This window comes from Salvelinus alpinus, chromosome 31 (genome assembly GCF_045679555.1).
Source record: "Salvelinus alpinus chromosome 31, SLU_Salpinus.1, whole genome shotgun sequence".
Lineage (NCBI taxonomy): Eukaryota > Metazoa > Chordata > Actinopteri > Salmoniformes > Salmonidae > Salvelinus > Salvelinus alpinus.
The window spans coordinates 22,507,554-22,533,999 of NC_092116.1; the positions used below are offsets into that span (position 1 = coordinate 22,507,554).

The following is a 26,446-nucleotide window of genomic DNA, read 5'->3' on the forward strand; positions in this document are numbered from 1 at the left end:
CTAGTGTGGGAAGCCAGCAAATATAAAATGACAACATAAACTATATTAAAATTACAAAAGGTTGCAGCTTACGTTGTGTAAATGGTGAACTCATACAGCTGTCAACCCTTGTTACAGCAATCCGTTCACATTTGCTAGCTGACCAGCTAGCTTCCTTGTAGATCGAAGCCCATTATAGAATGATAGAAGCTAATAGATGATAGAAGCCCATCTCCTACTGTAAATAACCTGCACACTGTGTGTGTAGCCAGCCAGCCAGGTAGAAAAATGACAGAAAAAAGACGGACATCAGAGCATTTTTCAGTACACCAAAACGCAAGGTAAGAACCCTAGTAGCCTAATATCTCAAAGACTAGTTGATAAAATTTTCATAAGAAGTGAAATCCTAATGGAAATGTTTCACAATGATGTCATTAGGCAGAGCAGGCAACAGATGGCACACAGACAGCAGAGCTGGGGACAGATATGCAGGGACAGATTGGCAGAGACAGTCTCAGGTAAGTTTGTTGAGTCTTTGTTTGGCAACATAATGAAAGGTTCTCTCTTTTTTAGACCTGTAAAATAGGGACATAATTGGAAAATGCCATGGATACCCCCACTCAACTTAAACTGGTGACTGAACTAAGATTTGTTTAAGGCAATGGTATTGCTGTTGTGATTAATTGTGTAGTTTTGGGTACCGGTAGTTAGGAGTATGGCAAACACCATATTTATTTTCTAGGAGACAGACTGTGAGGGTGGTGAAAGTGAAAGAGCCAGGGAGAGAGACTTCAGAGGACAGTGTCACAGCCATAGCAGGACCAGGTGTCAACCTTGTTGCCAGCAGCACCAGTATGGGAAACAGTGGCACAGCATTGTCCAGTTACCTCAGTGATGGCACAAAACCATATCAATTTATAGAACCGCAAACTCTTGCCAACAGAGTGTTGATGTTTCAAGAGAAATGGTTTTGCGATTTCCCCTGGCTACATTATAATCCATCAGTAAAATGAGTGTTGTGTTTTCACTGTAGCCAAGTGTTTTCAAGCCAGCCATCTTTTGGCCAAAGAGAGGATGCTGCCTTCATTAGTGCAGGATTTAGGAACTGGAGAAAAGCCATTGAAAAATTCACAGCACATCAAAACTGCCAAACCCACCGCCACTTTGTAACTGTAACAGCACACCAGCTAAATCCAATCAGTGTCCAGTTATCCAGCGCGTGGGGTAAACAGCAGGAGGACGCAAGGCATTGCTTGATGAAAATTGTTAGTTCGGTGTGTCGTAGAAATATTTGCTCAATAATATTTCTCAGATACCGGAACTTGTGAATTCAAATAGACTTTATTACAAAGTGACAAGCCAAGTTGGTCCATGGATCAACTGTCTTCCCAGCTTCGGCACACACTTTTTATACAGTTCTCATCCTTACGTCACACACATTATCTCCTCTTTATGTTAATGATTCATCACCTCTGGTACTGGCCACCATTATCTTTTTGCCTTGCACTCATTTTAGCTTAGTTTCCTCATTCTTATTGGCACAGACATTAGGGCATAGATTCTATTGGTGGCGTAACCATAGCAATGACAGAAATAAACAGACATGCACACTCCTAATGCAGGTGCATGTCTAATGGTGCTTAAGCAATACAAACCCATGCTCTTCATGCACGTACATGTCTTATGGTGCTTGTAAATGATTAACTAATATGTATGTACAATGGCCTTCACAAGACCAGGCATGACCCAGAATCGTTAGGCCAGTGTTGATCCAGCTTTGCACATTCACATGGATTCTGCTTACGCATGTCTAATGGTTAACGCTTATATTGATTCTGCGTACCAGCTTTGCACATTCACATGGATTCTGCTTACGCATGTCTAATGGTTAACCCTTATATTGATTCTGCTTACCAGCTTTGGACATTCACATGGATTCTGCTTACGCATGTCTAATGGTTAACCCTTATATTGATTCTGCTTACCAGCTTTGCACATTCACATGGATTCTGCTTACGCATGTCTAATGGTTAACGCTTATATTGATTCTGCGTACCAGCTTTGCACATTCACATGGATTCTGCTTACGCATGTCTAATGGTTAACCCTTATATTGATTCTGCTTACCAGCTTTGGACATTCACATGGATTCTGCTTACGCATGTCTAATGGTTAACCCTTATATTGATTCTGCGTACCAGCTTTGCACATTCACATGGATTCTGCTTACCCTAAGATGCATAACATGTACTGGAATATCCCCAATAGGTGCGGCATGTAGTAAGACAGGGACAAGCCTTTAGATGCCACACGGATGACAGTGGGAACTTCTACCAGATTTTGAAGCTTAGGGCAGAAGAGGAGGATCCCATTTTACTGAAGTGGTTAACAGAGCATACCACAATGTATACAGGCCCCAAAGCACAGAATGAAATTCTGAACATCATGGCTAATACAGTCATTCGAGGCATTGCAGCTGAGGTTAGGTCTCTTCCGATTGTACAATTTTCAGTAATTGTTGATGGTACTGAAGATGTTTCTGGTGCTGAACAGGAGAGTGTCTGACTACATTATGTTGACCATGACCTTGTCCCTCACAAGGAGTTTATTGGGCTATACAGGGTGTCGGTGACAACAGGCGAGGGCATTGCGAAGGTGGCAAATGATGTGTTGTTGAAGCTCAATTTGCCCATGTCTGACTTACGCGGGCAGAGTCACGATAGTGCCTCAAACATGGCAGGAAAATACACAGGTGCACAGGCAATTGTGAGGAGGCAGCAGCCATTAGCCCTCTATGTCCATTGTGGAGCACACTGTAAATCTGATTACACAGTCTGTCTGCTCAGCCTCCCCACTGATCCGGGATTCCCTTTCTTGGGTCCATCAGTTAGGAAAGTTTAAGAGCATGTTGGAATCAATTGCCACGTCCAAAGATACACATCTGACCACCATGAAACCCCTATGTCCAACAAGGTGGACTGTGCGGAATACTGCTATTAGAGCTGTGCTAGGGCAGTATGAGCGGGTACTAAGCAGCCTAGAGGAGATGGCAAAAACTGCATCCAAGACAGCTTCAACTGCCAGTGGCTTATTTGAGCACTTCAGCAAAGGCAAGAGTGTGTTGGGCCTCACACTTGCCTCTGCTGTTCTTGGAGAACTTGAATGCCTAAACATTTTACTGCAGAAAAAAACTCGGATTGTCTCTGGTGTGCAGGCTGCAGTCGAATGTGTGCGGTCATCTCTTAGGTGCAAGAGAAATGACGAAAGCTACCTTGCACTGTATGAGAAAGCAACATCATTGATTGAATCCATTGAGACACACTCAAGATGATTTGCTGGCAAAGCGTGGATCACTATAGGGCAGAATTTTTTTAAGTGTTGGATGGTGTGGAGGTTCAGTTTGGCGACCGTTTTGACCAGGACAGTCTAAACGTCCTGCACAAGTTGGAAAGAGCGCTTCTCACGGGGGAGTTGGATGAGTCTCTAGATCAGTACCCTGAGCTGAACATAAATTCTCTTTCAGTGCAGTTGCCTCTATTTCACAACAAATACCCCTGTAGCAGCAGTGGAGAGGCAGCAGAGGTCCTCAGGAGGCTTCCAGTGGAGGTGCGGGGGTTGTTTGACCAAGTTGAGGTGCTGATCAGAATTTTGTTTGTGGTGCCAGTGTCTTCATGTGAGGCTGAGAGGAGTTTCAGTGCACTCCGCAGGTTAAAGACTTGGCTACGGGCTAGCATGAGCCAAAAGAGACGGAACAGCGTACTTGTCTGTAATGTACATAAAGACAGGCTGGACAGTCTGGAGGGAATATATCTGCCAGCAATTTGTTGAATCCATTGAAACCCGCAAACATGTTTGGTTCTTATGTTCAGTACTATGTATATATAAAGTTACTGGAAACCTTGTGGTGCTGAATATGTTCTTTACACTTTTCTTTTTCACTGACCCCTTGCAATTACACCAGGGACCCCTAGGGGTCCACTGACCCCTGTTTGAGAACCCCTGGTGTATAGTATGATATTTGTTATTTTGTTTAGTAGTTTTCAGTTTTTATTATATGACAGTACACTTACTAATTATTTATTTTGTTATTTTATTTAAAATTGCATACTTTGTGTGACATACTTGTCCATAGCTGTTGTTTTAAGAGTTGAGACACTGACTGAACAATAAATAAGTATTTTTGAAGGATATTTTGGTTGATTTATTTGGGTTATTCATTGAAGTAGTTCTTTCACTTTTAGAACTACTTATTTTGAGCTTTTTGTTCTTGTAAAGCTATTGTAGTAGACATATTTAATGACTATATAAATATCAGAAAAAGTAAAATAAAAAGGCCAACTTTGTGATGGTTCTCAATGGAGATTATTTTAGATGAGATCACAACATGTTCATTGTATTTACAAAAACTGCACCCATACAGTGTACAGTACCATTGCCACCTACTGGCCTTTCTTCGTATTGCTGGTTGTAAATACAAATACCTGCATACATGCTGGACTGATAAGGAACACTGCTATAACTATTATCCAGTAGTAGTATTATAATAATTTAAACATTTGAACAAGTTGGGACAACCCTTCAGTTAACTGCGGTACCTATCAATTATCCAGTTGTAGTAATTATGGTTCCTCAATATACATTTAACATATTACAACGTAGGCTATGTGTTACAGCACTACTTTTGGTGTCCCCCTCAGGAATTGCTCTTGAGAAAATGTCATGTAATTGTCCCCTCCAAAGTTGATATCAGATTTTCACCCCTGATCTAAACGTGAATCCATTCTCAAAAGCGGTACGGTTCTGGAAACAGAAATCCCTCCACTTTCATATCACATCAAAATCATTTCACAAACGCAACAATTACTGTAGGCTACGTTGTTTTAACCGGTTTTAACAGTTGCCGCCAACAGTAGGCTATTTTACAGTGACAACACGTTTGTGGCGTCTTTCTTCCGTTTATACACGTGTTCAGAGATGCAGACAAAGAGGAAGAGACAGGCCCAACTCTGCAAAAAATCTGTCTCCCTCCAGCAGGTGACTTTTTTGATGTTGTTGTGCCCAACAAGCAAGGAATTTTGTATGGAGGTCAATGAGTGGCGAATTTGGTTAACGAAAAAATGCATGGCTTATTTGCTACTTAATGCTTAAGTTATGAGTGTACTGATATAAGTAGCACATGTGACATCCGGGCAACTTTGAGAAAAATACTTTATAGGCCGATCAGAGTTGTCTTGAAATGGCTATGCATTTTCATACGTTTCATATGGAATGTAATAATTTGTGGATGTCCATCATACATTTCATGTGATATGTTACAAATTATACTGAACAAAAATATAAACACAACATGCAACAATTTCTAAGGTTTACTGAGTTACAGTTCATATAAGGAAATCAATTCATTAGGCCCTAATCTATGGATTTCACATGACTGGGAGTAGAGAAATGCATATGTTCATCACAGATACCTTAAAAGAAAAAAGTAGGGGCGTGGATCAGAAAACCAGTCAGTATCTGGTATGACCACCATTTGCCTCATGCAGTGCAACACATCTCCTTCAGACTAAGTTGATCAGGCTGTTGATTGTGGCCTGTGGAATGTTGTCCCACTCCTCTTCAATGGCTGTGCAATGTTTCTGGATATTGGTGTGAACTGGAACACGCTGTCGTACACGTCGATCAGCTTCCAGGAATTGTGTACAGATCCTTGTGACCGTGCATTATCATGCTGAAACATAAGGTGATGGCAGCAGATGAATGGCACGACAACGGTCAATCTCATCACAGTATATCTGCATTCAAATTGCCGTCGATAAAATGCAATTGTGTTCGTTGTCCGTAGTTTATGCCTGCCCATACCATAACCCCACCCTCACCATTGGGCACTCTGTTCACAATGTTGACACCAGCAAACCACTCGCCCACACGATGCCATACACATGGTCTGCAGTTGTGAGGCTGGTTGGACGTACTGTCAAATTCTCTAAAATGACAATGGAGGAAGCTTATGGTAGAGAAATGGACACTAAATTCTCTGGCAACAGCTCTGGTGAATATTCCTGCAGTCAGCATGCCAATTGCACACTCCCTCAAAACTTGCACATTTCAGAGTGGCCTTTTATTGTCCCCAGCACAAGGTGCACCTGTGTAATGATCATCCTGTTTAATCAGATTCTTGATATGCCACTTTGTTGTGGCTAATGTTAGCTTGGTGGCTAGCGTTAGCTGGGTTAAGATTAAGGTTAGGGGTTAGGTTCAGAACTGAAAAAGCGTGTGCGAGCAAGGAGGCCAACAAACCTGACTTAGTTACACCAGCTCTGTCAGGAGGAATGGGCCAAATATTCACCCAACTTATTGTGGGAAGCTTGTGGAAGGCTACCCGAAACGTTTGACCCAAGTTAAACAATTTAAAGGCAATGCTACCAAATACTAATTGAGTGTATGTAAACTTCTGACCCACTGGGAATGTGATGAAATAAATAAAAGCTGAAATAATCATTCTCTCTACTATTATTCTGACATTTCACATTCTTAAATAAAGCGGTGATCCTAACTGACCCAAGACAGTGAATTTTTACTAGGATTAAATGTCAGGAATTGTGAAAAACTGAGTTGAAATGTATTTGGCTAAGGTGTATGTAAACTCCCGACTTCAACTGTATAAAACACAGGGAAAACACATTTTTGACTGTACTGGGCCTTTAGGTAACCTTCTTTCTTATGTAACCATACCAAACATAACATATTATACAAATAGAGTACCACAGTATGAGTCATAATACCCATAAAACCTAACGGTCAAACAGGGAAATGGTTCCAATCGTATTTCCACCATTCAAATACCATAGGGGATTTTAGAAACACTTAAATAAGGGCTGTGTATCATTTAGGCTTAGCCTGGTGTGATGTTTTGATAACCATGTAAATCTCTCTAGGACAAGGTGATGTTTATTTTCCGTATTTACCCCCCAAAAATGAAATGCTAATTACCTGCTAATGTGGCTATCATAAAGAACTACAAATTGATCTGGACGAGACTGCCGAATCGGGGCAAAAGTAAGAATCTCTGGATTAAATATCAAATATTAGTTAAATGTAGTAATGGATAATTTGGCTGCATTTCTTTAATGGACAATTCTGTGAACTGTCTTGTGCAAGTTTTAAATTGACACAATACCTGTTAGGTGTCAGCTAGAGATGACGTGCAGGAGCTTGCAGGGATTTGTTGTTTTTACATGATGTCTACTCCGATGTGAATTAGCATTTTAGAATCTGAGAGTAAATAGAGCTGAATATATTGATAAAATTCATCTTGTCCGCGAAAGATTGACATTGTTATCAAAACGTTACACCAAGGTAAGCCTACATGAAATACAGCCCTTAGTGTTTCTAAAATCCCTTATGGGAAAATAGAACGGTGGAAAAACTGTTTCCCTGTTTAACCGCTAGGTTTAATGGGTATTATTTTTTAATTTAACCTTTGTCACAGATTGCATTTACTATGTTACATCTTTGAGGCCAGGCTGACATATTAGACATTTCTTGGAATTATAGTTTCAAGAATTCATAAAAGTGAAAGGAGAAAAATAATTAATAATGTAAAAGAATGTGGGGGTCTGAAAGAAGCCAATGAAATGTTATATGAATGCAATGTGCTATTATAATAACATTCATGCTGAGTTTATTGGCTGGATAGAATGACAATTTTACCACATTCAAAATCACCAGTATGAAAATCCCCCAAAATATTATAGATTTTTCAGATCACATTTTTTTTTAAATCCCTTGCAGGACAAAAAAGTTATTTTTCACTATGTTCTTTGCAGAACTGTGCAAATTGATAACGATACAAAACATGTCTAAAGTAACAAGTTATCTATTGCTACAACCACTAGAAGTAGGCCTTCAAATATTTCTCAGAACTACAAGTCATGAGACATGGGTTGTGTTCATTAGTGCACACCGTTTCCAAACGGAAAAGGACAACAAGGGCTACTTATTGGACCAGTGCTGGTAGATCTCTCTGTTTCAGTCTGTTGAACCCCCCCCCATTTGGTGCCTAATGAATACAACCCAGGTATGCAACTGATGAAACATAATACCATAAGAACAATTAATTATTAAACGATAGACTGATAAACATATAGCTCACCAACTTTTACATAAATTTCAAACAGCTTTTGAAAAACACACCCACGCTTCACACACTCATCCACAAGTCTTCTATCATCTAACTTTCATTGGTATAAAATTCACATCAAACAGAATTAAGTCAGGATATGCACTCACATTTGTCTGGTTACACATGAACACCTAAATGCTAGCCTGGACCCAGATCCATTTCTGCTGTCTTGTCAACTATGATGGTCATTCATATTGGAGCTGGCAAGACAGCATAAACAGATCTGGGACCATGCTAACTAAATGCACTAATGGTGTATAATTAGTCAGGTAGCCCATTGTAGTTTAGGAAGACATACATTTCTGCAAGTGGTCAGTGCAATACCTTTCAATAGTATTTATCAAAGTGCCATCAAATAATAAACACCTTATAATACATCTTCCTGAGAATCAAAATAAATACTTAAGATGTGGCTTTCCCTGGATGTATAATACAGCCCGCACCTGGGTTCAAATACTAGGTGAAATTATTACAAATACTTCTAGCAGTGCTTGATCAAGCTTGCCTGGCTTAATGGAAGCAATAGAATAGATCCAAAACTATATTACATTACAAAGCAAACGCAGAAAAGTATTTGAAAAAATAATAAATAATAATAAATCAAATACTATTTGAACCCAGGTCTACAAATGAGAGGTTGGGCACAAAGTGCTTTAGTCAACAACAAAAAACGTATGAGGTTAGAATGAGAAGCCCAGTTTCAAGTGTTTAGTTATTACAGTATAATCTTGAACAACAACAAAAAATTGTCTACGTTCCAAATGACACCCTATTGCCTATATAGGGCCCTGGTCGAAAGTAGTGCACTATATAAGAAATAGGGTGCCATATGCACTCAAACAGCTCATCTTCTAAAGATTGATGTATAATATTTAAAAGGTTTCCCAAAATTGTTCTTTTGGTAATTTATGGAAAAATCCAAAGTAGCCTTTTCACACATTCTCCCACTGACATCAATGCATGACTTTTTGACTGAAAATCAGACTTAAATGGAAGTAATTTCATCAGTCTGAATGAATCTCCTCTTCTTCTTCCTCCTCTTCTTCTTCCTCCTCGTCTTCCTGCCCTTCGGGACTGTAAAGTTCGTCTGCTGACTCACTCTGGTCGTGTACAGCCTCCTCTTCCTCACTCCTCATCTCCTCCTCGGCTTCTTCTTGCTCATCTCCATCACTGCTGTCGTCATCATCTTCATCCTCCTCCTCCTCCTCCTCCTCTCCTCCGCTGTCCTCCTCTTCCCGGACTACGGGACCTGGTAGAAGACAAAACTGTTAAAGGTAGAATCCACATTTGGTGAAACTGTGCCACTGTTCGCCTCAGCGCCTCTTGTTATTGGTTTTGTTGATGAAACAGAGGAGAGGAGCGTCCGACAGTGTTGTTGAAGACATGTTGCAGTACATATTCTGCTGTTCTATCATGCATGCAATCAAGTCTGAGGAGAAAAGTGTTTGTGGTTCAAGTACATTCTTTAGGTTGGTTTATTTGTCAAACACACAAAAAAAGACAAGCAAAAATACAATTGAAGTCGGAAGTTTAGCCAAATACCTTAGCCAAATACATTTAAACTCCTGACATTCCTGACATTTAATCCAAGTAAAAATCCCCTGTCTTAGGTCAGTTAAGATCACCACTTTATTTTAAGAATGTAAAATGTCAGAATAATAGTAGAGTGATTTATTTCAGCTTTTATTTCTTTCATCACATTCCCAGTGGGTCAGAAGTTTACATACACTCAATTAGTATTTGGTAGCATTGCCTTTCAAATGTTTAACTTGCGTCAAACGTTTCTTGTAGCCTTCCACAAGCTTCCCACAATAAGTTGGTTGAATTTTGGCCCATTCCTCCTGACAGAGCTGGTGTAACTGAGTCGGGTTTGTAGGCCTCCTTGCTCCCACACACTTTTTCAGTTCTGCCCACACATTTTCTATAGGATTGAGGTCAGGGCTTTGTGATGGCCACTCCAATACCTTGACTTTGTTGTCCTTAAGCCATTTTGCCACAACTTTGGAAGTATGCTTGGGGTCATTGTCCATTTGGAAGACCCATTTGCGACCAAGCTTCAACTTCCTGACTGATGTCTTGATGTGGCTTCAATATATCCACATAATTTTCCTGCCTCATGATGCCATCTCTTTTGTGAAGTGGACCAGTCCCTCCTGCAGCAAAGCACCCCCACAACATGATGCTGCCACCCCCGTGCTTCTCGTTTGGGATGGTGTTCTTCAGCTTGCAAGCCTCCCCCTTTTTCCTCCAAAAATAATGATGGTCATTATGGCCAAACTGTTCTATTTTTGTTTCATCAGACCAGAGGACATTTCTCCAAAAAGTACGATCTTTGTCCCGATGTGCAGTTGCAAATTGTAGTCTGTCTTTTTTTATGGCTGTTTTGGAGCAGTGGCTTCTTCCTTGCTGAGCGGCCTTTCATGTTATGTCGATATAGGACTCGTTTTACTGTGGATATAGATACTTTTGTACCCGTTTCCTCCAGCATCTTCACAAAGTCCTTTGCTGTTGTTCTGGGATTGATTTGCACTTTTCGCACCAAAGTACATTCATCTCTAGGAGACAGAACGCGTCTCCTTCCTGAGTGTTTATACTAGCGTACTATTGTTGTACAAACTATAGTTTGTTAACAAGAAATTTGTGGAGTGGTTGAAAAACGAGTTTTAATGACTCCAACCTAAGTGCATGTAAACTTCCAACTTCAACTGTACATACATATGTGAACATGATACATTATCATTTCTGTGTGCCTGTGCCCACAAATTCAAAAGGTATTCAAATTATTCAACACACTCTAGTTCCCTCTACCCTTTCTCACACACACCAGTCTGTTACTTACAGAGCTCGTTGATGAGGTGAGAGACGTGAGAGTGTACTTCAGTGAGGAAGTCTTCCTGTTTAGCCTCCATGGACTCGGCCAGGCCGTCTGAGTCCACGCAAGCGCATTCTGGGTGGAACAGAGGCTTCTTCAACTGCCTGCAGAAACTGGGACAAACACACACAAACACACTCGCATTAGCAATGGCACATCACCCATAGACAGGTGGAGAGAGAAAGACACACATTACAAATGAAATGTCACCCATGACATAGCTCACACACGCACAAACACACTGCAAATGGTCCAACACCCATAGACAGTTGGAGACACACACACACACACACACACACACACACACACACACACACACACACACAACCCACTTACTTTTTGCTTGATGACTTGTACGCCTAAACAGCAAATCAGAGAAGCAAAGAATAACATCATTCATTATTCTTTTTATTTTTTGGGGGGGGGGGGGGGTAGATCAGCTTTACTATTGCAGGGGTTGTGGCTTCCATCAATGTAATTTTCTGCATCTTTTCCAATCCCCATCAAAAAAATAATAACATTTAGTTAATGAAAATAAAACAATAAAGCTACTTAGGAACAGCAGGACGGTTTTAAAAAGAATGTTAAAGGCACATCCATTTGTCCATGTATATCAATTAATCCGCACACTGACCTCCAGGAAGCGGAAGGGGTCGTTCTCCTGGGCGAGGGTCTGGATGCCACTGTGGACATCCTGCAGACGGGACTGGTCCTGGACCGCCTTGGCTATGTTCCGCTGGATGCTGGGGCCACACTCGACCCCGTGGGAGCAGGAACAGTCCCTGAGGGAGGTGAGGAAGCCCTCCAGGTGGACCTGTAACACCTCCCCCAAGGCTGTGACCCGCTGGTCTGAGTCCTCCAGGAACCTCTGCACAGAGAGAGGGAGAGGGTTAAGAGGTAGGTGTGTGTTTAACCAAAAACTAACTAATCAGTGATCAAAAGTTGACTCATCTTCAGACATGAAATATATATATTTTTTAATACAACAAATTAAAAAATATATACAGCTCTGTAAACAATACAAATACATGACATCTTACATTATGGAAAGGAGTGCTGATCAAGGATCAGGTGCGAACACCTGTCCATAATCATGTTCATTACAATCTTAAATGCAAAACTGATCCTAGATAGGGCTGTTACGGTGAGCATATTACCGCCACACGGGTGGTCACAAGTCATGATGGCAGTCAAATTCCATGTGACAGTTTAGTCACTGTAATTAGGCTTCTCCAAACTCTGTTGTTGCTGATGGTCATTAGTAGCCTACCAAACTTGCCAACTGCCTGATACTCAGCACTCTACGTCCCTCTAATCACTCTGACATCAATGCAAATGTAATCGAAAATCTTTTCAAACACACTGAGCTCATGTTGCGCAACATTTCTATGAGTGAGAACAGAGTGATGACCTCTATTAAAAAGAGCAGGATCCCATCAGCTTTCTATAGGCTAGGCATACTATATTTATTTCTCAACTTTCCTATTATTACTATTATTTATTAAGCACATTGCTTATATTTACAACAGGAGTATAGCTTACCTGGCTGGCATGAAAATGAACCACATGAAAAGCGTCCTCCACTTGCTATTTAAGAGCATAGATGACATGTATTTTTTACCGCTGACCCTGTTTCGAGACAGGTGCATGATAATGGTCCATTCTAAATCAAAACTAATTTCACACTTATATGATTTAGTATATGTAAATCATATACTAAATCATTAGTATACATTTTTGGGGGGGGCATTACGGCCACACAAAGAGGATGCGGCCGGGAAATTCGGGGCATTATCAAGTGCTTGTTAAATTGTGAATGAGAGACTGATTAAGTGTGTACAGCCTGAGCAATAAACAAAGCAGAGCTCATGCCTTTGATGCGACTTAGAATGTATTAAAAATCAAAACATATAGCCCAACGTTTGTAGAACAACTAAAGTTGCATAAATAACTCTAAATGAAGCATATAGGAGGAACGGTTTCTTTGTTAACCGCTCAACACAGAATAGCCCCATGTGCGCACTCCTATTTTATTCAGCAATGTTCAACTGTATTTTTCACACTATAAAATAATGCCACGGAATTCTAAACAAATCTTGTCTGCTAAATGAACTAGTGTAGCCCACAGCCATATGGCATAGCCAGATCACGGCCTAACATAAAGACAACTCAGATTATGCTCTTCTGTTCTTCTGAAATAGACTTCATTTTCTTCATATCATTTTTCTTTAGACTAAAATAAATAATGTATTTATTGTGATGGTGTAGGCTATATTAACTTTTTATGTAGATGTTCCAAAGTTCTGCATCATTGGCTTATAGGCTATATAGCCAAGAGATGGGAAATGTGTTTATGTTAATTAACGGTCAATTACCGTGAGACCGGCAGTTATTTGTGTGACAATCACCGGCTGCCCTCATCCTAGACCAGCAATATCACCTTGTTCAGTCGTTCTTGTTCTTTCTGCTCCTGGAGATTTTTCTCTGCTTTGTTCAGCTTCCTGTCCACCTTCTGTAGCTGGTTCTCCAGAGAGCCCTGAGAACAGAGAGGGAGAGTGGGAGTTTGGGAGCAAAACAGAGGGAGAGAAACAGAGGGAGAGAGTGGGTTTGAGGGAGGGAAGAGAGATTACATTCACTATGACAACAAGACTATAGTGAGGGTAAATGGTGAACTCAACTGGAAATGTCTCCCTTTTTCACATTGGTTCAGACAAGTCACTTCAGGAAGCAGCTTGAACAATTCATTCAAACAGTGAGATCACATCATGTTTTGTCTCAGTCCCGAATGGCACCCTATTCCCGTTATAGTGCATTACTTTTGACCAGAGCCCTATGGGATCTCTCTTCCCACTATTTAGGTTATAGGGTGACATTTGGGACTCACTCATTGTCTCTCATTCGCTCAACCATGTCAGACAACAGCAGTGACAATGACATTCACCTGTGTTCTAGACTCATCAATTGCCATTCTGTGGAGGCCTCGTCTAGAGTATAGAGGTGTGTTCTTTGTGTGTGTACCTTTTGTTTGATCGAAAGTGATAGGGAGTACATACTTCTTGTGTGCGAGTGTGTTCTAAGTGAGGGTCTTTCATTTTTAGAGTGCTTCATTTAGTCCTGTACATCCCCCTCCTGACCAGTAGACCAACAAACAGAGACCTCTTAACTCTACCACTCTTCCATAACGATATGTAACCTAAACCAGGGGTGCAATTTTGGTTTTAGAAGTGGGGGTATCCAGTCAGATAAACACTCCAACACGCTCAGAGGTGTCCACATGGTCCTAAAGCACACATTTGCCTAGGACAAAAATGCAATTTCAGAATGTGTGGGGTGGGGGCATGTCACCCCTGTCCCCAGTGAAAGTTGTGCCCGTGACTTAAACACACAGTGATTAACCTATTCACTGTTTCATAGGTTTTATAACTTTAGAGCTGTTACCTTCAGATCCTTCATAGTGTTCTTCAGGGTCTTGATGGTGTGTCCGGCGTGGCTCCCCTCGATGGTACAGGCGTTGCAGACACACACCCGGTCGTCCATGCAGTAGTAGCGGTACATCTCATCGTGTTCGGGACACTTCCTCTTCCTCAGGTCCCCCAGGGGTTCAGTCAGGGGGTGCTCCCTAAACGCAGGCAGCTCCAGGTGGGGCTTCACGTGCTCCTGAAATGGACAAAATGAAGAAAAAGTTCATGTTTGTCTTGACTTACCTGCTGATTGAAAATGTAAAATAAAACAAAGCTTTAAAAAATAAAAAAAAGTGTTATGCACATCCAACACTAGAATGTGTTGAGAATACTGGTGCTGTGCAAAAAGAGTGCTTAGATAACGGAATAAGAATATTGGAATATTTCTGCTCCATAGTGCTTTACCATGGGTGCATTTGGAATTATGGATGCTAAAATTATGGATGCCTCTCAGATCTTTACCTGACACATGGACACCTCGCATTTCAGACACGTCTTGACCGCTACCTCTACCACCACTCCAGCCCCAGGTTCCCCTTTCCCCGCCTCGCTAGTGTCCCCTGGAGAGCAGTAGTCACACGGCACGGACACGGGGGTCTCGGCTTTTGTCGGGCTGCCGTCTGGTTGTTGTGGTCTTGACGATACTGCCTGGACATCATAGAGAAAGGAAGAGGAAGAGAGGTAGCGTGTTTGTTGGGTGGGGCCTATAGGCTATGAATCAGTAGAGCAGGCTATTGTAGAGATGAATACTCCTTAAACTAAGGTCATCAGAGTGATAGGCCTTAAAATTCATATAAACTTTTCTTTGGTGCTTTTAGCTACCGCTCCACAGCTAATGTGACCAGGGACCGTGTGTATCAAGCATCTCAGAGTAGGAGTGCTGATCTAGGATCAGGGCCCTCCTGTCCATGTAACAGGCTAAACTTATCCTAAATCAATACTCCTCCACTGAGACACTTCATGAATACAGCCCCCAGACAGCACATACCCGTCCCCTGCAGCGGAAGTCGTCTGCGATGTTGGCGAGCTTAAAGTTCTTCTGGGAGGCCGTGGAGCAGCGGTGGCTCTCTCGGCACTCGGGGCAACGGAAGCGGCCTCGCTCCGCTTGGCGTTTGAGCCGGCGGACGCACAGCAGGCAGAAGTTGTGGCCGCAGGGCAGCAGGTGGGGGTCCCTGAACAGGTCCAAGCACACGGGACAGGTGAGCTCGTCTTCTAGAAGAGTGGACTGGTCCATAGAGGTAGCCATGATGGGAAGGGGAGAGCTGATGATGGGAAGGGGAAAGCTGATGTTGTGGGGGGGGAGTTCCAAGGTATGTGTGGTTTGGTCGCAGTAGCTGTAGAGTAGTAGACACACAAAACATTTGAGATTAGATGTTAAAGATCTAAAAGTATTATACACTGAGCATACAAAACATTAGGACCACCTGCTCTTTCCATGACAGTGACCAGGTGAATCCAGCTGAAAGCTATGATCCCTTATTGATGCCACTTGTTAAATTCACTTCAAATCAGTGTACAGTAGATGAAGGGGAGGCCTTGAGACAGTTGAGACATGGATTATGTATGTGTGCCATTCAGAGTGTGAACGGGCAAGATAAAATATTGAGGCTGTTCTGAGGACAAAAGGAGGGGGGTGCATAGCAGTATTAGGAATGTTTTGTACACTGTGAATAATATCATAATAATATGAATAATAAAAAATGTCTACACTATCTTGACTCATAGACCAACAATTTGCAACAAACGTATATCAAAATGTAAAATAGGCATTCTATTGCCCCTTTTCCTTCTTGTGATATGCAGAGTAGTAAAACAATGACAAACATAAAAGCCCAAATAATAACGTGATCATCTAAGAAGTAACCAATGTGGCAGTTTAAAACAAAACTAGTTTTAAACTTTTCACTTCCCCTTTCCTATCAACAATGTTGATGTTGGACCAGCTCTGAACTTGCTGACCTAAACCTAAAGTTCAAAAGGTAATGTGTGGCCATAGTTGCATGACTGCTAATAGGCCAATTTAAATTGCAATAGTAGCCTCATAAATCACCAGTGGTGGAAAAAGGTACCAAATTGTCATTCTTGAGTAAAAGTAAAGATACCTTATTAGAAAATGACTCATAAAAGTGAAAGTCACCCAGTAAAATATTACTTGAGTAAAAGTCTAAAAGTATTTGATTTTAAATATGCTTAAGTATCAAAATTAAATGTAATTGCTAAAACATACTTAAGTATCAAAGGTAAAAGTATTCCTTATATTAAGCAAACATTTATAGATAGCCAGGGGCACCTCCGCCACACCCAGATCAGAGGCAGTAGGGATGACCAGTGATGTTCTCTTGATAAGTGTGAATTAGACAATTGTCCGGTCCTGCTAAGCATTCAAATGTAAGGAGTACTTTTGGATGTCAGGGAAAATGTATCGAATATTTTCTTTAGGAATGTAGTGAAGTAAAAGTAGTCAAAAATATAAATAGTAAAGTACAAATACCCCCCCCCAAAAAAAATCTGTATTTTTACACCACTGTAAATCACCATAACCAATATATATATATATATATCTTTTTCAAAACACTGCAAAAATAGCCGTGGGTTTAGGGTATGTGTTGTATGCAAGTGCAATGCTTCTAAATAACCGTAGTTGAATTGAAACGTATTTATATTTTAAATAGATTACGCTGACCTACATGGGTGGCATGTTCCAGTTTAGAGGGCTGAGAATCGAATTAATTAACTAGCTGCTCTAGTTTAGAAGGTGGGATAAGGTCATGGCTAGACGGGATCCATCTTTTGTCAAATTTAATTCAAAAGTAAATTTTGGGCATTTCAGCTAACACCAACCCTTTTCCTAACCTTAACATAATTATACTAACCTGCTGCGTAAATTATTCTAACCTGCTATGAAATGTAAAGCCTGACGTTGACTTTACAAAAGCTGGATCCCTTCTAGCCAAGTCCGTGGCATAATAGCAGCCCGAGCGCACCTTGTGGAGCTAACTAGCTACAGTTGACAACTAACGGTAACTTATTTACAAACATTGGTCCCTTACCTAGATCTCAGAAGACACCGTATTTTACAACTTCTCTCTGGTTCTTGGTCAGCGAAATCTCAGGCGAACACGATTCAGGCACTTACAATTGTTGTTTGACCATTCATGCCGGGGAACGGCAGGTGGGCTCAATCCGTAACCTCGTGACACCTGGGATGACGTCAAAGAAATGCGCGCGCAGAATTTCTTCCCAGTTGTAATCCAAACTCCACTAGCTGGTCAGTTATGGAGGAACGCGAAGACTTCGTGAACATTTTTAAAACACAGGTTAAGATGGTTTTGGATATTCTGTTAAATGTCGCCGTATCGGAGATAACACATATTTTCCAAGGCACTTCGGGTAACGCTACTATCCAGAATACAGTATTACCCGTTGCTCTTTGTGCCGGAGACCACGCCATAGAGGCCGTGCAGGCATGCAGACTGAAGAATGCATTGGAGATGGCAATATGCACATACACACGGGAAACCACTGAAGTGACACCACGTGGTGAGTAACTTTAACATAAGTTATTTTAAAGTAGGCCTAATGTAACATTGTCAGGAAGTCTCAGCGTTAGTTGAATTAATGGGCTGTAGAATAAGGCTGCACGTGGTACAGACCAGACGTCTTTTTGTGTGTTTTACAAACGGTAGGCTTAACCAGTGTTGCCAATTTAGCGACTTTGTCGCTATATTTAGCGAGTATTTAGATCCCTCTAGCGACAAATGTTCAAAAATACAAAAAAATGTAAAAAATAAGTTCATGTTTTACTGTGACTTGTTGTAGGCTCCTAAGTGGACCATAAGGTTAAAAACAAATTAAGAAAAATAAAATAAAAAAAACGAAGTAACTCTGGCAGTCTCTCTTTTGGGTCACTTTTGCCGGTCCCAAGCCCAGATAAAGGAGGGTTGGAATTGTGACATAGTAGTTCTAAACATATTTAGGGTGTTTTCACTTTTTCTCTCTCCTACAGTGTCCATCACAATTACTTGCACATGGCCGATTATGCAAATTAGGTGATGCCGTCATTTATCTACTGTCCTTACTGGGGAGTTGGCAACACTGGGCTTAACACATAGATGGGCGTTCATAAAATGCAATTTGAAGTAACACTTTGACGCACTTGACTTTTTTTATGGTGCAGTCTGGACCGGCCTTAATTTCTGGGCAGGTCCAGACCAAATCTGAACCAATCATAGACGACTGTTTTATTCAGATTGTGTCCTGTGTGGACCAGCCTTGATTTGGCCCTAACATAGTATTTTCAACTTTCATTAAGAACCAAAAATGACCCTGATTGCAACATCCTGGAAAATGCCACTCAGAACCTAAATTTAACATAACGTCAATGTCTGGGGATTATGTTTTTTAAGTGTCTTTTCAACGTAATTTTGCTTACTGGGACTATGCTAGTTTAGCATTTTTGGGGGTCTCAGCTAGGGCTGCAGAACAGCAAGGACTGGCCCTGCAGCTACAACAGGTGTTACATCTCTAGCTAGTTCGAACTTCTGTTCCCTTTGTATTCCAGTATGTAGACTAATTATTTGTTGCCTCCTTAGTATTCCAGGCCTTTCCTTAACGGAAAAGTAAGTTTATTTGTCATTTTTTTGTTCTCTCTGTGTGTGTGTGTGGTTCATCTTCTGTTGTGTTGACCCTAGCAACTCAACATGATGGTGGTGAGGCCCCCAGTGGCTCTGTTGCTATGCCAAGGCGTGATGATGGTGAAGACATGCACATTAATCTTAAATATGAGGTGAGATGGTTAAAATAAAAGATGGAATGAATAAAACGAACAGCGTCATTGACGTGAATGGGGAATCCGTTCTGCACATTCTAGTTCTGTGGTTAGAATGCTCTGGGTTGTGTGTGTGTGAAACACAGCCACTCTTTTAGTGGACCATTTGACTTAAAGGCCCCTGTAATGTTCAGTGTCAGTTTTGTTTCCTTCTGTAGCAGTATCTAAATGCTAATGTAGGTAAACAGTATATCCATTGTTATGCCTGTAGAGATTGGACATGGACTGGGAGGTGGTGAAGGTTGGTGTCTTTGAGGAGGGTGACAGTATTGGGAACAGCATGCACAGTAAGTGGACCAGATAAGTGGATTGCTTTGGGGTTTTAGGCTGGGTAACCGTAAAGCACTTTGTGACAACTGCTGATGTAAAAAGGGCTTTATAAAATTGAATTTGAGTTATTGAAATGATGTGGAGTAGTGGATGGAAAGAGAATTTAAGTCATGCCTTTATTGTCCCAGTAGTAGAGATACATAAAGATGATGGTCCGTCCTCATGCACTTACCACAAACGACTCGTTTGGCTAAGTTTGCCGTAGTGTACATCACACTCCTTATAATTTATTTGTATGTTCATTAGCACCGTATACATGATCCCAATTTCTATCTTGAGTTTTTTTCCTAATTGCCGCAAAGGTAGATTATTCAGATATTTATTGAACCATGTCACGCAACGTAGTTTACCAACTCAGTGGATCGTGCTAAAACGATGACGACATATCTGAGTTCTTCCATCTTCATGCATGTTCGCCATTGGGACATTCGTAGTGCAGTCAGGGTGAAACAACAATCATCTACAGTGCATTCGGAAAGGATTCAGACCCCTTGACTTTTTCCACATTTTGTTACGTTACAGCCTTATTCTAAAATGTATTAAATTAATATTTTCCCTCAATCTATTTCTCATAAATGAAAAACATTATTTACATAAGTATTCAGACCCTTTGCTATGAGACTTGAAATTGCGCTCCGGTGCATCCTGTTTCCATTGATCATCCTTGAGCTGTTTCTACAACTCGATCGGAGTCCACCTGTGGTAAATTCAATTGACTGGACATGATTTGGAAAGGCACACACCTGTCTATATAAGGTCCCACAGTTGACATTGCATGTCAGAGCAAAAACCAAGCCATGAGGTCGAAGGAATTGTCCGTAGTGCTCCGAGACAGGATTGTGCTGAGGCACCGATCTGGGGAAGGGTGCCCAGGAAAACAGTGGCCTCCACCATTTTTAAATGGAAGAAGTTTGGAACCACCAAGACTATTCCTAGAGCTGGCCAATCGGGGGGGGGGGGGTCTTGACCAAGAACCTGATGGTCACTCTGACAGAGCTCCAGAGTTCCTCTGTGGAGATGGGAGAACCTTCCAGAAGGACAACAACCTCTGCACCACTCCACCAATCAGTCTTTTATGGTAGTGGCCAGACTGACGCCACTCCTCAGTAAAAGGCATATGACAGCCTGCTTGGAGTTTGCCAAAAGGCACCTACAGGACTGTCAGACCATGAGACAAGATTCTCTGGTCTGATGAAGCCAAGATTGAATTATTTTTCCTGAATGACAAGCAGTACGTCTGGAGGAATCCTTGCACCATCCCTACGGCGAGGCTTCGGTGGTGGCAGCATCATGCTTTTTTTTGTGGCAGAGACTGGGAGACTAGCCAGGTTCAAGGGAAAGATGAATGGAGCAAAGTACAGAGATCCTTGATGAATCTGCTCCAGAGCGCTAAGGACTTCAGACTGGGGCAAAAGTTCACCTTCCAACAGGACAATGACCCTAACCACACAGCCAAGACAAAGCAGGAGTGGCTTCGGGACATATCTCTGAATATCCTTGAGTGGCACAGCCAGAGCCCGGACTTAAACCCAATTGAACATGTACTGCAAAGCACCCCATCCAACCTGTCAGAGCTTGAGAGACCTGCAGAGAAGAATGGGAGAAACTCCCTAAATACAGGTGTGCCAAGCTTGTAGCGTCATACTTATGTAAATGTAATCTTTTTTAATATAAATGTAATTCATCTTGAAATAAGGCTGTAACGTAACAAAATTTGGAAAAAGTCAAGGAGTCTGAATACTTTCTGAATGCACTGTATAGGCTTCTGTATCAAGTGCATTTGGAGGGCAATATTAGTGCTTTGTTTCTCACTGATATGAAAAAGATGAATGTTACGAGGCCAACAGTGTTTCTTTGTTTGTTCCAGAGAGTCAAGAGTATGAATGTCTTGTCTCTGAATTGGCGTTTGAACCATCGACATCCTCAGAGGTCTGGGACCCCCACTGCATACACACTGAAGACAGTGCTGCCACCACCACCACCCTGTCACTGTGTTCAAATGACAACGTATTGTTAAACTCCCCGACAGACAGACTGACTGAACAGGAGGCGCAGGTGGGTTCTTCCCAGGCCCCACATCCAGTGCCCCTTAAATGGCTTCTATTTCCTCTTCCTATCTCAGTCAGCCCAGTAAAAGAAGTGGAATTAGAAAGGGGAAAGCTAGTGGGGAAACTGGAGCCTGTTCCCATCGCCATCAGCACGCCGGTGGATTCGGAACAACAGCCAGCCTACACCCTTAGAACTATAGATACAGAACCCATGCTTAGAACACCTGTGGGACACCTGGAAACACTCACTGACTATGACATCACTGGTGCTGCTGTCAAAGAAGAGCCACTAGGAAGCTCGGGACAACTGGAACTCAAGGAGGAGATTGAGCTGGTCCGGCATACTGCACAACCAAGTACACAACGGTACAATGACATTATAGCAACAACACAACTAAGCACGCTACAAGAGCCCATTCTCACCCAAGGAAACCCCAATGTACACGTGGCCACACAAGCAAGCATTATATTAAACCCAGCAGCAAAGGAAGAGCAGCGAGACCGAGGAGGACCAGTGTTGAGCGGGACCAGAAGCAGAAAAGGCTGTGACACCACTTCCACAGCACTTCAACCCACCTCCATATCACCTCACCGCTCTCCCCTCACCCCCTCCACTCCACCACTACTACCCCATGACCTGGAGAAGCAGATGAGACGCTGTTCAGGTATTTACCCATGCTGTAACTCTCAATTCCTTGAATCGGATCTCCTCGCCTTCTCAACCTTATTGGAGGAGGAAGTCCAAGCCTCCTGACCTTCTTTTCCAATGAGTTTTGAGAAGGCGGTGAGGATGCAAGGAATTGAGAAAGAGCACTCCCTTCTCATTTGTGCAATATACACTGAGTATACCAAATGTTAGGAACACAATCCTAATATTGTTTTGCACCCCCTTTTGCCCTCAGAACAGCCTCAATTTGTTGGGGCATGGACTCTACAAGGCGTCGAAAGCGTTCCACAGGGATGCTGGCCCATGTTGACTCTTGTTTCCCACAGTTGTCAAGTTGTCTGGATGTCCTTTGGATGGTGGACCATTCTTGATACACACAGGAAACTGAGCGTGAACGCTACTGTGTTTGCAGTTTTTGAAAAAGAAACAGAGCTGCACACTCTAGGAGACTAGATGCAATAATGTAATAATCAACGTTTCAACAGACAAGCGGTCTTCATCAGGGTATCATGACAAACACTGTGGGTCACTAGTTTATAAAGTGTCAAAGGACACACCGAGGTGTCTGTAATCATTGCCGGGTAGACTGACATTATTGGTTAATTCTCAGATATAAGAACATACAAAAACATGAATGGATATCATACGATCATAGATACAATTTGGCTACATAGGCCTACAAATATTAACAATGAATAGAAAAATCACAAGAATGGCTTCAGATCAAAGTCTACGTTGAGACCGAAGGGAGCAAGGGTCTTTAAATTAAAGATCCAGGCAGCCTCTTGTTTTAACAATAAATTGTCGAGGTCTCTCCCTCTCCTAGGGAGGGTAACAAGTTCAATGCCGTTATAACGTGGTGACGAAGTCGAATGTGATTCGCTTCTGAAAAGTGGGTAAGTCGTGTTTTTGCACCTTATGATGGTCTGAGATTCGTACTTTTATTTTGCACTTTGTTTTACACAACATTTTTACCACAAGGACAAGTTAAGAGATAAAATAAACAAATCGAAGTTTTTGTCATGTGCGCCTAATGCAACAGGTGTAGACCTTACAGTGAAATGCTTACTTTCAGGCTCTAACTAATAGTGCAAAAAAGGTATTTGGTGAACAATAGGTAAGTCAGGCTGAGGTAGTATGTAGATATGGTTAAAGTGACTATGCATATATGATAAACGGAGAGTAGCAGCAGCGTAAAAGATGGGTTGGGGGGGTCACACAATGCAAATAGTCCGGGTAGCCATTTGATTACCTGTTCAGGAGTCTTATTGCTTGGGGGTAAAAACTGTTGAGGATACTTTTTTCCTAGACTTGGCACTCCGGTACTGCTTGCCATGTGGTAGTAGAGAACAGTCTATGGCTGGGGTCTTTGACAATTTTTAGGGCCTTCCTCTGACACCGCCTGGTGTAGAGGTCCTTTATGACAGGCAGCTTAGCCTGGGCCGTACGCACTACCCTCCTGTAGTGCCTTGCGGTCGGAGGCCGAGCAATTGCCGTACCAGGCAGTAACGCAACCGGTCAGGATGCTCTCGATGGTGCAGCTGTTGAACCTTTTGAGGATCTCAGGACCCATGCCAAATCTTTTTACCTTCCTGAGGGGGAATACTCTTTGTCGTGCCCTCTTCACGACTGTCTTGTTGTGTTTGGACCATTCTAGTTTGTTGATGTGGACACCAAGGAACTTGAAACTCTCAACCTGCTTCACTACAGCCCTGTCGATGAGAATGGGGGCGTGCTCGGTCCTCCTTTTCCTGTAGTCCACAATCATCTCCTTAGTCTTGGTTACGTTAAAGGATAGGTTGTTATTCTGGCACAACCCGGCCAGGTCTCTGACCTCCTTCCTTATAGGTTGTCTCGTCGTTGTCGGTGATCAGGCCTACCACTGTGTCGTCTGCAAACTTAATGATGGTGTTGGGGTCGTGCCTGGCCATGCAGTCATGGGTGAACAGGGAGTACAGGAGGGGACTGAGCACGCACCCCTGGGGAGCTCCAGTTTTGAGGATCAGCATGGCAGATGTGTTGCTATCTACCCTCACCACCTGGGGGCAGCCCGTCAGGAACTCCTGGATCCAGTTGCAGAGGGATGAGTTTAGTCCCAGGATCCTTAGCGATGAGCTTTGAGGGTACTATGGTGTTGAACGCTGAGCTGTAGTCAATGAATAGCATTCTCACATAAGTGTCCCTTTTGTCCAGGTGGGAAAGGGCAGTGTGGAGTGCAACATCATCTGTGGATCTGTTTGGGTGGTATGCAAATTGGAGTGGGTCTAGGGTTTCTGGGATAATGGTGTTGATGTGAGCCATTACCAACCTTTCAAAGCACTTCATGGCTAAGGACGTGAGTGCTACGGGTCTGTGGTCATTTAGGCAGGTTGCCTTTGGGTTCTTGGGCACAGGGACTATGGTGGTCTGCTTGAAACATGTTGGTATTACAGACTCAATCAGGGACATGTTGAAAATGTCAGTGAAGACACCTGCCAGTTGGTCAGCACAAGTCCTGGTCATCCGTCTGGTCCCACAGCCTTGTGTATGTTGACCTGTTTAAAGGCCTTTCTCACGTCGGCTACGGAGAGCGTGATCACAGTCGTCCGGAACAGCTAATGCTCTCATGCATGCCGCAGTATTGCTTGCCTCGAAGCGAGCATAAAGTGATTTAGCTCGTCTGTTAGGCTCGTGTCACTGGGCAGCTCGTGGCTGTGCTTCCCTCTTTTGTATGCTGTAATAGTTAGCAAGCCCTGCCACAAGACGAGTGTCAGAGCCAGTGTAGTATGATTCAATCTTAGCCCTGTATTGACGCTTTGCCTGTTTGATGGTTTGTCGCAGGGCATAGCAGGATTTCTTGTAAGCTTCCGGGTTAGGGTCCCGCACCTTGAAAGCAGTAGCTCTACCATTTAGCTCAGTGCGAATGTTGCCCGTAATCCATGGCTTCTGGTTGGGGTATGTACGTACAGTCACTGTGGGGACGACGTCCTTGATGCACTTATTGATAAAGCCAGTGACTGATGTGGTGCAGCTTTCCCACTCGCCTTCTGCGGGTCCTGACGAGGCATCCGGCTCTTTGTCCTCTGTACCTGCGTCGCTTCCTCTTGCAAATAACGGGGATGTCGGGCTTGCCGTGTGTTTGGAGAATGTCCTGTGCGTCTTGGTTGTTGTAGAAAAAATCTTTGTCTAATCCGAGGTGAGTGATCGCTGTCCTGATATCCAGAAGCTCTTTTCTGCCGTAAGATACGGTTGCAGAAGCATTATGTACAAAAATACTGCCTTAGTGGAACACGTGATAACACCTTTCATTGGGATCTATTTTCCTGTTTGGGTGTTTGCAGGATCGACATTTGTAAGTGCCATTGCATTGAGTGTAGCTATTACACTTTTAGTTTATCCGGTAGAGGTGCAAATAGACGTTGTGAAGGGATATTTTGGGGGTGGTAAATCAGTTTACCAATTGATCTTAGATTCTGCCCTGTGAGATTCCAACCAAGGGAGGGTCCGAAAACACATTACGGATACTGTCATCGGATCTTAGAATGTGCCAATGTTTGAACAATTCCCTTAACTTTTCAGAGCACACATTGAATTGGTAGTTAGAATGCTTGTTTTTGCGATACTATCCTTGAAAGATGTCTCTTTGTTTAGAATTTTCTCAATGTCAGTATTAATCTGACGGTTTTTGTACCCCCTCTCCTTGAGTTTTCTTTGCGTCTCAGCTGTATTTCTGTCGCAATCTGACAGTTCTATTGCAAATTCTTTTGATTCGACAATTGACTGTAGGGCAAACTGTTTTCCAAGGGGAAGCGTGTGACAACTATCAGCCCTCAGCAAACTGTTATGATCAGTAGGTTTCCTGTAAAGATACGTGTATAGAACATTGTCACACAAAATCAGAAGATCAAGGAAACTGATTTGACGTGTGTCAGATTGCATAGTAAATATCAAGTGCACAGATCAAGAGTTAAGAAAAGCATGGAATGCCTGGATCTGTTTAGCATCACCCCTCCATAGAACAAAAATGTTCTAATTTCTAACATTATTATTTGGAAACGGTACGTTGATATTTTTGAAGGGATTGAAAATGGACTGTTTCC

The 26,446-nt window shown here is 42.3% G+C and overlaps 3 protein-coding genes across 3 annotated transcripts in view; 2 read left to right on the top strand and 1 right to left on the bottom strand.

Moving 5' to 3' along the window:
* The window catches only part of LOC139561819 (sterile alpha motif domain-containing protein 9-like), a 69,985-nt gene that overhangs the window by 39,123 nt on the left and 4,416 nt on the right, over window positions 1-26,446 (top strand). The window lies entirely within an intron of this gene.
* LOC139561821 (E3 ubiquitin/ISG15 ligase TRIM25) lies at window positions 7,644-17,683 on the bottom strand. The gene is made up of 9 exons (XM_071379122.1): window positions 17,545-17,683; window positions 15,483-15,828; window positions 14,957-15,142; window positions 14,472-14,690; window positions 13,474-13,569; window positions 11,668-11,901; window positions 11,370-11,392; window positions 11,001-11,146; window positions 7,644-9,410 (listed from the first exon to the last, which is right to left on the bottom strand). Exons 2-9 carry the CDS (start codon window positions 15,738-15,740, stop codon window positions 9,166-9,168), a joined length of 1,407 nt encoding a protein of 468 aa, XP_071235223.1. The 5' UTR covers window positions 15,741-15,828; window positions 17,545-17,683; the 3' UTR covers window positions 7,644-9,165.
* Window positions 17,770-22,365, top strand: LOC139561822 (uncharacterized; the record flags this gene model as incomplete). Its single annotated transcript, XM_071379123.1, is given in 4 exon segments — window positions 17,770-18,034; window positions 19,186-19,280; window positions 19,534-19,609; window positions 21,520-22,365. Coding segments are annotated over 4 exon segments (1,282 nt in total), but the record flags the coding sequence as incomplete, so codon positions are not given.

Bases quoted from the DNA above. Each gene is read 5' to 3' on its own strand.
- LOC139561821 (XM_071379122.1), bottom strand. From the start codon at position 15,740: ATGGCTACCTCTATGGACCAGTCCACTCTTCTAGAAGACGAGCTCACC. The intron at 13,570-14,471 runs GTAACAGCTCTA...CTCTGTTCTCAG, and splicing joins ACACTATGAAGGATCTGAAG to GGCTCTCTGGAGAACCAGCT. The intron at 11,902-13,473 runs GTGATATTGCTG...CTCTCTGTGCAG, and splicing joins AACAAGAACGACTGAACAAG to AGGTTCCTGGAGGACTCAGA.